General features: G+C 39.2%; 1 protein-coding gene across 26 annotated transcripts in view; it reads left to right on the top strand.

The window, feature by feature from the left end:
- Window positions 1–7821, top strand: part of Sgip1 (SH3GL interacting endocytic adaptor 1) — a 196527-nt gene extending 188706 nt beyond the window's left edge. For all 26 annotated transcript variants that reach the window (XM_041651236.1, XM_041651261.1, XM_041651260.1 and 23 more), the window contains 3 exons: window positions 289–353; window positions 3844–4008; window positions 6095–7821. In XM_041651236.1, the coding sequence (XP_041507170.1) occupies window positions 289–353; window positions 3844–4008; window positions 6095–6117 (253 nt within the window). In that variant the 3' untranslated portion in view covers window positions 6118–7821. The remainder of the gene's footprint in view (window positions 1–288; window positions 354–3843; window positions 4009–6094) is intronic.
- The last annotated feature ends 4606 nt before the right edge of the window (window positions 7822–12427 follow it).

Raw genomic sequence — 12427 nt, 5'->3', positions numbered from 1 at the left:
AATTAATGTGAACTAACCAATGACTACAATGGAAAATACCTAAGCTAGGTGATTAACAAACACTTCATATCTGTTTTCTGTTCTAAACACTGTATCTCTCTCTATTTTTCTCATGTTTCTGTGGCTGGTTAGATAAGGGGAAAGAAGAACATTTATGTATGTAGGGGTATATATGAGGTTAGGAAGAGCTACACATCTCGAGGCCCATTTTATTTTAATTAACACTATCTGGAAATGTCGCATCTCCTTGGTATGTAAAAAAAAAAAAGCTATTTGTTTTATTTTCAGGAATGCTGAGCAACAAAGAATATTATGGAAAATTCCTGATATCTCCCAGAAGTCAGAAAATGGAGGTAACGTAATCACAGGCTTAAATCTGAGATAACCTACAGGTGTCGGCCAACTATGAACCCAAATCCTTGTAGTCCTAGAAAGAAGCAGAATGTTTGTTTAGTTGTCAACATCCATGAAATCAAGGGGCTTTTAGTGAACCTTCCTCTTTGGTGTCATGCCGGGACCTCACCTGACATAGACTGTCCTTGTGGCAGAGGAGAGCCCTTCAGGAGACATGTGTCTATCCTGTGTCAGAGTCTATGTAGATGTCTTTTTTCCTCTCATGTTAATGGCGAGTTAAAAAGGATGGAGCCATCCTTGGGGCATGTCGCAAATTTTAAAGTACCATTCTACTGACCCATTTCAACCAGTCACTCATTGTAGGCAGGGACTGCTCATTTGTTTACCTACTGCTCAGACACCAATAATCACACGAAAACTGTATTATAGTTTATATATATATATAAATACATATTAATTACAACAATATATATTAATTACAACACTGTTTGGCCAAAAGTTCAGGCTTATTACTAACTAACTCTTACATCCTAAATCAACCCATTTCTATTAATCTATGTATCTCCATGATGTTGTAGCCTACCAGTAAGATTTTCTAGCATCTCATTTAGCAGCTACATGGTGTCTCCTTGACTCCTTCTACTCTCTCTATATATCTCTGGATTTTCTGCCTGTCTTTACTCTGCTAAGCCATTAGTCAAAATAACTTCTTTATTAACCAATGGTAATAAAACAGCATGCAGAGAGGAATCCCTCATCATCTGTCCTTTTCTGTCTAATTCAAAAAGGAAGGTTTTAACTTTAACATAGTAAAATTACATATAACAAAATAGGTATCAAGCAAGAATTACAGTTACAATATTTAGTCATCTATCCTATCTTTGTGAATCTAAAGATTCACAAATTATTATTATCTAATCTAATCTAATAATTATTATTATCTAATCTTCAACTCCATCAAAGACCCCAAAAGGACATAAAATTACCTAAGTAAACAGGATGTGCATTGTAAGCAACTTCCAAAACTATAGAATTGACAGAGACATAATGCTGCCTGCACAGTCACCCAAAGTTCTTCTGTAACATCGGGGCATCCATCTTCAGCCTACAGGCCCATAGTGTCTGGCAGACTTTTCCATGAAGCAGGAAATTTGAAGATCTGTTCTGCCTTGTAATGGCAAAGTTCATCAGTTACTTTCTTCTGTGTCCTGCAGAATGTCTGGCAGTTTCTTTTGTGAAGCAGGAACCCTGAAGGACCATCCCATCTTTTGGAATGTTCAGCAGTCACTTTTCTGTAGGTCCTGCATGTCCAGTTCATACTGAATACCATCAAGCAGTCCAGGCAAGAGCAGTTTCTTGCCCAAATGACTAGCCTTGTCATGTTGAAGGCAAATTCCATAAGGAGTTTCTTTAATGCCCATCACCCTCTCTGAAGTAATTGGTGCTGCCAGAAGCAGACATGTCTCACTGTTGAGAAAAATCTAAGTTCTTAAAACATTTTAAATTCCATATTATATATATCTTTGAAAGACTTGAAGAATACCTGTTCATCTGAAATATATCTCTGTACATCTAGAAAACCTAACTAACATGAATAAAATTTAATTATTATAGATGACTATCTATTAACCTGTATTTCTTAATTATATATTACATTTTAAATGAGCTGGATGAGCATAATACCTTAAAGAATAGTAGAAATATACATATACACAGTATAACAAAATCAACCTTAAATTTGTATCAATAGACCAGAATCCATACCAATGTAAAGTAATCATCTCTATATCATATCTCCCCCTCTTTTTTTAGAAAGACATTGACTGTGACCATTTAACCGTTTATAACCAACCCCCTTTAAATAAAAATAAACATTCATAAACAGTTATTTTAGGAATTTGGGAGTTGATCTCTCCAAACTGCTTCCTGCTGTTTGTTGGGTAAAGTGTTTTTAGGGGTTCTTGGAGACACTTCAGGGGGTCTTCTTCCATCAAACCACATTAGCCTGGAAGAAATCCATAGGTTCTCATCTTCTGTGAAATCAAAAGCAGAACCTCTTTTCCAAAGCAACATATCCTTAGACTCAAATTTTGAAGTCAAGATACCTTTATGTTGGTGTAGCTTAGCATCCCTCTGAATCAAATGTCTCTCTGCAGTCAAAAAATTCAAAGAAAACACAATAATATGTATAACCCAGGCTCTCGGTGTATTTTTTTTTTATCTTTTCATGGCTTATTTTTTTTTACTCCTTTAATCTGACTGAGTGTACTCTTTCATATTACTTTTACTGTCTTTATGACTTTGCTTTATTTTATAACTGTCTATACTCTTTCTCCTCTCTCTCCCAAGCCTACATACATTTTTAAAACACAATAAGACCCATTTAAAGGTCTATTTCTGTCTGAATCTGTCTTTATTGCATATTTGTAATCATTTTCTGACTAGGAGTGCTTTTTTAAAAAAATGCTACGTGAGTGTGGCTAGGACCAACTCCACAGCCCTGCCTGTTTGTTCTGCCCAGTCCAACATAGCATATTCACTGCCAGCTCCGTGAGCCCATGCACACCACCCTATCTCCAAGGACACAAGCAGGTATATGCTGCCATTAAGTAATTTGTAACATGCTTCTCACAAACCCCATTTAAGTGCAGAACCTCCTGAAAGAGCCAGAATTCCTTCTGCCAGCATGTACCAAGAAGCCATCTCTTAAAATAAAGCCATGCATTTTTTTTTGCCACTAACAGAGTCAGGAAGAATTTTTTTATTTTTAAAGGAACTGTGCTTCTGCTTGCCGCCAGCAAACAGAATCTATCTGAAAAAAAAAATGCAGCTACCAAGAAGCTATGCTTAACTCTGTTGTTTTGTGTCTAGAATTCCTTCCCAAGCTCTCTTCAGTTTAATGTGGATGTAGTTGCCCCATGCTGGTGCCATTTGTAATCGGAGACCGCTCTTTCATTTCCCAGCCACTCAGCCCCAAAGTAATCACTCAGAAACTATATTAATTATAATATTGCCTGGCCAATAGCTTAGGCTTCTTATTGGCTGGCTCTTATATCTTGAATTAGCCCATTTCTATTAATCTGTGTGTCACCATAAGGCTGTTAGATTTTCCAGTATCTTTCTTCTTTAGTAGCTACATGGCTCCTCCGTGACTCCACCTACTCTCTTTATATATATATATATATATATATATATATATATATAGAGAGAGAGAGAGAGAGAGAGAGAGATGTTCAGATTTCCCTCCAAAATAGCTTCTAATATTATTAACTAGTGGTTATAAAAATAATTTACAGCATACAGAGGGGAACCCCACATCAACTCATAATACCCAAGGATGCTTTTACTCACCATCATTTTGTAACTGAAGAATATATACTGCTTTCTAGGCTGTCCAGTTTTGCACAGTTGATTTCAAATGCAATTTCAAAGTTATGTGCAAAGTGGCGCTGCCCATCTCTATCTTGCAATAATGCTCTTCTTTTAAAGGCGTAGGTTCTCTACTGGCAAGGTTTCAGTTATCCGAAGGCCCAAGCAAACCTTCCCCATTGGTTGTGCAGTTCACGAGTGAAGGAAGCACACTGTCTGGCTGTGACATCGAGCTTGTTGGAGCAGGGTACCGGTTTTCACTCATCAAGAAGAGGTTTGCCGCAGGTAAATGGGTAGCTTTGGTTTCGCTGGCAGAAATTGTGCTGCCACCCCTCCTCAAGCAGGAACCAAGTGTTGTTTCTCCTGCTTCCTCATTTCTATCCCTACCTCCCATTCGAAAGCAGACTGATATTTGAATGAAGTACAGATGAACTGGCAATCCAAGTGGGAAGGCTCTGACTGGGTATGCTGGGTCCGTGTCTTATGTTGGACTGAACTGTCATCCCTCATGATTGATCTGTATATTAAAGTCAGGGGGATAAGTCCTGCTGCTGTGTTGTCAACAAGGTGGACACACGTGGGTTTGACTCTCTCTCCTACCTGAAAATGTATCTTGTTTAAACAGGAGAAAGAGCATGAAAATGTGTGGCATGCTGTTGTAATAGGAGTGGCGGGGCTGCGTCCCTGGCACCCGGCCGCCCGCACGACTAGCTTATGCCCCGAAATAATTACACAGAAACTGTATTCTTTTAAACACTGCCTGGCCCATTAGTTCCAACCTCTTATTGGCTAGCTCTTACATATTGATGTAACCCATTTCTAATAATCTGTGTAGCCCACGAGGTGGCTTACCAGGGAAGATCTTAACCTGCGTCTGTCTGGAGTGGGAGAATCATGGCAACTCCTGACTCAGCTTCTTTTTCCCAGCATTCTGTTCTGTCTACTCTGCCTACCTAATTTTCTGTCCTATCAGAGGCCAAGCAGTTTCTTTATTACTTAACCAATGAAACAACAGATAGAAAGATGACCCTCCTCCATCAGCATACCTAAAGCATGGCAGCATTAGATTCCTTGGAAGGTTTTTGTTCAACATCTGGACTTTCTGAATTTTAGAATTGTCTGGCTAAACTGAGGTCTTGGAATATCTGCTTTTTGACTTTAAAAGCAACCTTTAATGTATCTGTGGCCAGATGGCTCAGTGCTTAAAAGCACTTGACACACTAGCTTGGGGACCTGGATTAGGTCTCAAAAATCCCCTTATTACAGGGGAAAGGACAAAACCAACTTGAAACAGCTGTCCTCTGAGCTCCACACACATGCCACCCCACGTGCTCATACATACACACACATCATATATGCACACACAGTGATTTTTTTAAAAAATAAGAATATGTGTTAGTTTTGAGCTGGTGAGATAGTTCAGTGGATAAAGGTACTTGCTATAAAGCCTGATAACCTGAATTTGACTCCTTGGAATCAGACGATAAAAGAAAAAAACAACTCCTACAAGTTGTCTCTAACTCGCACATATCTGCCAAAGTACAAATGTTCACATATAGGCCGGGCGGTGGTGGCGCACACCTTTAATCCCAGCACTCGGGAGGCAGAGGCAGGCGGATCTCTGTGAGTTCGAGGCCAGCCTGGTCTACAAGAGCTAGTTCCAGGACAGGAACCAAAAGCTATGGAGAAACCCTGTCTCGAAAAATACACACACACACACACACACACACACACACACACACACACACACAAATGTTCACATATATACTCTCACTCTCTCCAAGAGAAGAGGGAGAGGGAGATGATAGAAGGAGGAGGAGAAAGAAAGAAGAAAGAAGGAAGAAGAAGGAGAAAAAGAAAAGGTCTAGTCTACAGACATAATCTGTTGGCCTAGGAATTGAGTGTGGCACAAACAAATGATGCTCTTATGGAGGTGATTGCCCTTGTCAGTGGCTTGCTGGGGTAAAGCCAGAGCCGTCCACATGTGAACCAAGCATGTTACCATTCCCCGCTTTTTTTCCCTCTGAGTCCTGGTTTTTACACCTGCAGTTCTGATGCAGTTATTAATTATATCCCTTTCACTCTCAAGTGAACTAAGTCAGAAATCAATATGAAGAACTTCCCATATTCAGGGACAAATCCCTGACCCACCTGGGCAGGATGCAGAATGCTCAGCAAACTGTCTGTCCACAGAAGTAGAAGGGGTGAGTATGGATGTGGGAAACTAGGAAACCTGAAAACCTCACCACTTTGTAGGAGTATAGAACCCCAAACATGCAGTGTTTGGCTCCAAGGGGTTGGGCAGGAGGAAAAAGGTCATCTCACCCTTGAGTTTGTGGATAACGTTTTGATCTGTGGTTTTGTTTTGCAGGAAAATACTTGGCAGATAACTAATAAAATCTCATGCAAGGACTTGGAAGACCCATGTCCTGGAGAACTGTTGTATGAGAGACGGGTTTTAATCTGGTTTGATGAAAACCAACCGATATCTATACTTGGGGTCCAGCAACTGGAAGGTCCTGGCTTTCAGCAGTGATTTCCCACACACAGTCCTATGATGATCAGTTCTACAGTATTTACTTCTAGGTGTAATATTGTTAACGGTTTTAAAATGTAATTATTGTATTTGTAAACTGTACCTTCATTCCAGTCAGGCACTTAGACACTTGAGTTTTAGTATTTTCCATTCCTGAAGCGGGTGTAATTTAAATTGTGGTATGTAAATTTAATAGTAGTCCTGTGGAACGGCACAGTGCTTACAGAGATAGAATGCATTTTGTCAATATATAAAATTTAAATATAATGTTGATAGTTATCATAAAGGGGGTGCCACACATCAAGAACCTTAAATGGAACCAGAAAAAAAAACTTACTTTTCTTCACTCCTTACTATGTTTTCCTCTAGTGCTAAAGAAAACTTCTAGCTTCAGTTTAGTGGGTTAAACTCAGAAACTATTTCAGAAAAATAAAATTCTAAAGTTACAGCATATTCAAAGAGAAGCATTAATTACCACTTTTTAAAAAAGCTTTTTTTTCAAACTGCAAATTTCATAAAAATGCAAACTGTGTAAACAGGGCCTCTTATTTTTATAACTTGTGTAAAAAAGGGAAAAGCAATTCATATTTAAAGTTTAAGTATATTAAATTCTATCCGAGAGTGCAGAGGATGTTGGAATTTTACCTGACCCCATGCCCCCGTCTCTGCAGTTTAGCAGATGTGGAGATTGCTAAACCATCAGATTAAAGCCAACATAATTTTTAAAGTTTCAAGACTTTCTGTAGCTGAACTGGTTAATACTTTTGCACAATTGCTCAGAGCAGAGGGGCTTGTCTCTTCCAGCATCCAGGAGTACCCCGTTCCTTCTTTACTCACAAGAATCAAAACATTGAGAATATGGACCTTAGAGGGAAAAAAAAAGTTGCCTGTTTTGGTCCAAAAAGAGAATTTTAAGCTTATTATTTACATCTTTGGGGAAGGAAGAAATAAGCTTTATATATGAAATTCTATTAATCTTGTTGTCCTATGAATATTTTTGAATGATTTTAAGATTCATTGTATAAAACTATGAATCTTTGCTGTTCTTGGGGAATGGGAAGCACCGGGCAGTTGCCTTGAAGCTCCATAAATACCACAGTTCTGGGACTGGGGTAGGGAGGATGCCCCACAAGACGGGATCGGAGCATTGTCCTGTGAGGTCTAAAGATTAAGTCTTCCAGGAAGCCACCAGTTATTTCAACAGAACAGTTCCTGTTCCAGGCTATCGTGCAATTGAGTTGGGGTGTTCACTGCTGAATTTCATTTTGTATTCACTCAAATTTGACAAAGATCTTCAGCTCCCTTCAATTCTAAAATCAGATTAAATTTTTTAAGTCTTACTTCAACCATGAGATTTCAATTGGCAGCTGTTTCTGGCGAGCTCCGTAGATTAATCTATGTTCTCTTCAGTCATGCTTGCTACCAGAAGAATGTCCAGTCCAAGATGATCCATTTTACCTGGGAATAATTCAACTATTTTAAAAAAAAAAAAAAAAGGCTCTTCCCCAAAGCAGCCTGGCTTTGAAGGTTTTTTTTTTTTTTATTGGTCTTTTTTTTTTTTTGAACAAACTAATTTGTTCACAATAAGTTTGGTTTTGAAACAAAAATAGAGAAATAAAATGTAAAACTTAAATCTTATGGAACATGGGGAAATGAAAATTTAAGCCAATGGAGGGTAAGGAGCAGGAAAATGAAACCTATCTACAATGTGATTATAAAATGTTTTTAAGTAGTCAATTCATGGAAAAACATTGAATATTAACAAGAAAGCATATTAAAAATGTGTAAATATTACTGTTTCTCATGTCTTTCTCTTTATATCTTATTTTATATCGCTTTAGAATGAATTGCTCCTTAAATACATGGTGTTTCTTCCCAAAGAATAATTTTATGGATATCATAAAAATATATTTAAAAGATAGAGATTTGAGTAGTCTCTAACATTATTCAAATGTTTCCAGGAATCAAATTCAAAACTGTGAAGAAATCCTGTAATCCCTTAATTGACTTTGGCAAAATGGAATGACAGTTGGTGATCTCAAAATTAAGGCTTGAATATTCCGAGCTTCAGTGGGGAACGGGTGGTTCCTTCCAGTACAGAAACTGGGTCAAGTAGCCTATGCCCACACCACGAATGGACTGGTGTTCCGACTGGTTTTAATCATGCAGGCTTCCATCTCCTGTCAGAGCTGTATCTGCAGCACTGTGGGATAAGAATTCATGTTCTGAGATGGGGTCCTCATCAAGGCAAGGTTTCCGTTAACAGTATTCATGGCGTCAGGTTCCCTTCTGTCCAAAGAAAGTGGGTTAGCGGGTAACAGATGGTTTGCAGGACAGTGAGCTGAATTAAGAGCAAGTTCTGGTTAGCCACAGAGCTGTTTCCTAAAAGCGCTTGTTCTTAAGCTAATAGGAAGTGTAAATGTTTTATTTTGGCCACGTAGAAAGTCTGTTTTTCCTCTTCAGAGAAATCCCCTATTTTTATGAAATTTTAAAAAAAATAAATTCTTGTTTACATTGGTCTGAATTTTATCATAATTGGCCTTGCAGTTACTAATCTAAAACTCCGTGTGATACACCCACGGCTCAAATGACCATTCCCTGTGTAATATTTGGGACACAGTTTACCTCTAAAGAAAGACTGTCCATGTGCAGAGGGTTCCGAGTGACAGGAAGGTCAAAGGGAGACAGTAGTGCTTTTTGCTGTTCTGTAAACGTCTTCTCACTCCCAGTCTGCAAAGCCTGAGAGCCGTAGCTACGCACATTTCCACTTTGAAGTCTGTCTCCTTCTGGAGGGATCAAACCTACCTTAGTTCTGCCACTACTGTCCGCTGTGCGGGCTCAGAGGAGTCCCTGCCCCCTTCTCACCTGTAGTCTGCGACGGGATCCGTAGGTCGCTTTCAAGCTTTTCGTAATGGAACTTTTATTTTTCTAATAAAACTGTGCCTGAAATCCTAGAAAGCAGAATGTTGCCGAGCATTGAGGGGCGGGCTCCCCTCCAAACACTGAAACATAGACACGATACCTAAAGGATTCCAAAGTACCTTCCGACTCTAGGGACTGGCCGTTCCGCTTTACCCACCTTTCAAGAAATAAGAACGTGCGCATTCACAGTGGTTCATGGCCACGCAATAAAAATAGTTGTGCAGCGAGTGCGCCGCAGCTGCCAGTCCCTGCAGATAATGCTTTGTTCAACCTCTAAAAAAAAGGTAAAGATGCTTTTCAATCCTTGTTTTCCCAGTGGCGGTATTGAGGTTTAGCCACAGGACCCAAAGAACCCCAACTGTCCTAAGCGACAGAATGAGTACCTTGCTGTTTCATTTGGTTAATTTGGGGAGAATAATCGAGTTGGATGTCAAAATAAAGGCACTGTGAAAAGTTTGCATTAAAAGAATTACAGGTGGGCCTGATAAGATGTTATTTCAAAAGAACTGATGTCTCTCAGAGGATGCTATGTGGGACCCCTTACTTCCAAACAGTAGTAGAGAAACGATTTCAGTTGCGGCCCTGTTTCAGAACCTAGACAGACTGCAAGTCTTTATAAATCTCTAGGGATGTTACTTGGGATATGTTTATTGATAAGCATTCAAAATCTGAGCATCATGACCCTGATAGATCTCTAGGGCTCACATAATAACAGACTTAAATATTAATTTCAAAGATAAATGTCATTTTCCTAGTGTTTTCTCTCAATTCAGTCTAATAATAGCTACTAGGGACTCTGGGGCGCTGGCCTGGAAACTGACTTATTTCCTAGACTCTTGGCTTCCTAAGCATAGATGAGCCTCTTCCAAAAATAATTGTATCAATTTTTCCTATGTTTTGCCTTTTCTCAAAGCAATCACAGGTTGTCAATGAATGTTAAATGATAGTAAAATATGCAAATATCCACTTGAGAGGTAGGTGTGTGTGTGTGTGATGTGTGTGTGTGTGTGTGTGTGTGTGTGTGTGTGTGTTACAGCTTTCTTTTCCTCCACAGAGGATGCATTTTACAAAATCACGGTCAGTGAAAATGTATACAGTTTGTCATGGGATATTTTCTGTTTGGCAGCTTCTAAACGCCAGAAGCAAAATTTATAGTAATATCAAAGTAGGCTCAGAATACAGCTTAGAAACTTAATATACGGGAGTGTGGTGTTCTCGTGAAGCCCCCAGATGTTCTCACTAACCAAGGAGTCAAATTGTTGGCATAAATAGACAGCTGAGGCCAAGTGACACCTGATGCTCCTCTCTACCATGCTCATGTATCTCTTGAGCTTCGCTGGGCCTTCCTTACTCCTTTGGCTTTCTGTTTGTGTTGTGTTGGCTTTGTTTGTTCCTTTGGCAAACAATGGAGAAAGCCATTCTCTCTCGCTTATGAATTAAATACGACTTCTCTCATATTTTGTGTTAATCCATACAATCAAGAGAAGCGAGACAGGCATGCACCCTCTACAACTCCTTATGTTAAAAAAGGAAACATACAGAAAGCACTGACCTTTCTCGCCTATCACTACTCGGGGACTGTGTTATCTTCCGCAAGGCTGAATTACACCGTTAGGATCCAATTGAAGTAAAGTCCTTTGTGAAGGACTCTCAGGTTTTGTTTAGTTGAGATGATGAGTCAGGCTGGCCTTTCTGATTGATCCCCAGGTTTAGTTTCTGCTTTCTGTCCTAAGCAGACAGTGCTGCACAAAAAGAAGAGGCTTGTTGACATGTGTCATGGGTATAATAATCTAGTCTCCAGATTTAACTTCTGATTTCCTTCTCTTATTCCTGGAGCACATTGCCTGTGCTAAATACACCTTTAGCCTCGTTAGAGAAAAGAGATTTCAGCGCAAAGCCAATACAGATGAAAGTAACCCCTATTGCTGTTGTAAAGAAAAAGAAGTACAGTACATTAGGAGCGCATTCATTGGTGTTTTCCAAACCGTGTGGCTTGCGAGCCCAAGCAAGCTTTCATTGTGTTGTGAAACACACCGTCCTTTGCCACTATTCAGATATGAGCAATAACTGTCACAGTTCATGGAACTTAGTATGTCACTGAACTGGGAAGAGGGTGTTATTATTTATAAGGATACCTTGAGGAACTTCAGGAAACTTTCCTTTTAATTCTAGTTCACAGCTCCCCTGGATGACGTGTAAGTCAAATATTATAAGAAGGAAGGGTAGGCTAAGCTTGTAGCTTTAAGGGAATTTTGGCCGCTGGACATGAATCTGTGCTCGCTAGAATCATTCAGTGAATTTTAACTTTATTGTCTAAAGAACTCTTAACCCAACATGGAAATATTTTAATTTTTTAAAGACCTGAGTCTGTGATCAACACTTCAAGCCCCTATTTGTTGAAAAGATTTCAGATTCTTGAAGTCATTAACACTAGTGAAGAATCTTCAGTTATATTTGACTAAACAGCTTCAAGAAGCCAAATCATGTCTGAGCGATGTTGATAGTATTTTTACATGAATTTTAGAATTCTGTGAAACCACTTTTATTAAGGCCAAGAGCAATGTACTGCTTTCTCAGCACAGTCAGAGGGCTAACCCTGAGTGTCAGGTTTTGTTTCGCCTTTTGCTTTTTTTTGAAACTAATTTTCTAACATAAAGTCAAATTATAAAATGTTCCTTTATTTGAACTTGCTTGTACTAGACAGAAAAGACATTTACATCTTTTGAATGCAATCCAGCCTTTTGTCCATTCAGATCTCAGAAAAGACATTTACATCTTTTGAATGCAATCCAGCCTTTTGTCCATTCAGATCTCTGTGAGTTTCCTGCTTCATAGACTGAGTATATCATCCATATATTAGCACCATCTGACTCATTGAACTTCCATTAACTTATTGACACCGTTTCTGGCAAAATGAATGCTGGATGTCATTTATTCATCATCACCTTAAGCTATTTTAAATAATATGCCAAATGACTATCTCAGAAGATCCAAAACCTGGTATTTTTCTTAGGAGTCCCTCGGATGACAGTTCTTAAAGCTGCATTGATTCCAAGGACTGGTGTTTGATTACTGCTTTTTAAAATGAATATACATGAAAGAGATCGGGGCCTCTCTCTCTCTCTCTCTCTCTCTCTCTCTCTCTCTCTCTCTCCCCTGCCCACCCATTCCCCTGCATCCTTCTCCCACCCACCCCACCCCACCCTGCCCCTTATCTCCGCCAAAGGGAACTGGGAAATTGATGTT

This window comes from Microtus oregoni, unplaced genomic scaffold (assembly GCF_018167655.1).
Source record: "Microtus oregoni isolate MIOR12 unplaced genomic scaffold, Mior012 000005F_ref0000423, whole genome shotgun sequence".
Classification (NCBI taxonomy): Eukaryota; Metazoa; Chordata; class Mammalia; order Rodentia; family Cricetidae; genus Microtus; species Microtus oregoni.
Note: the sequence above shows the minus strand (reverse complement) of the source record. Positions and strands in the feature narration are given on the sequence as shown.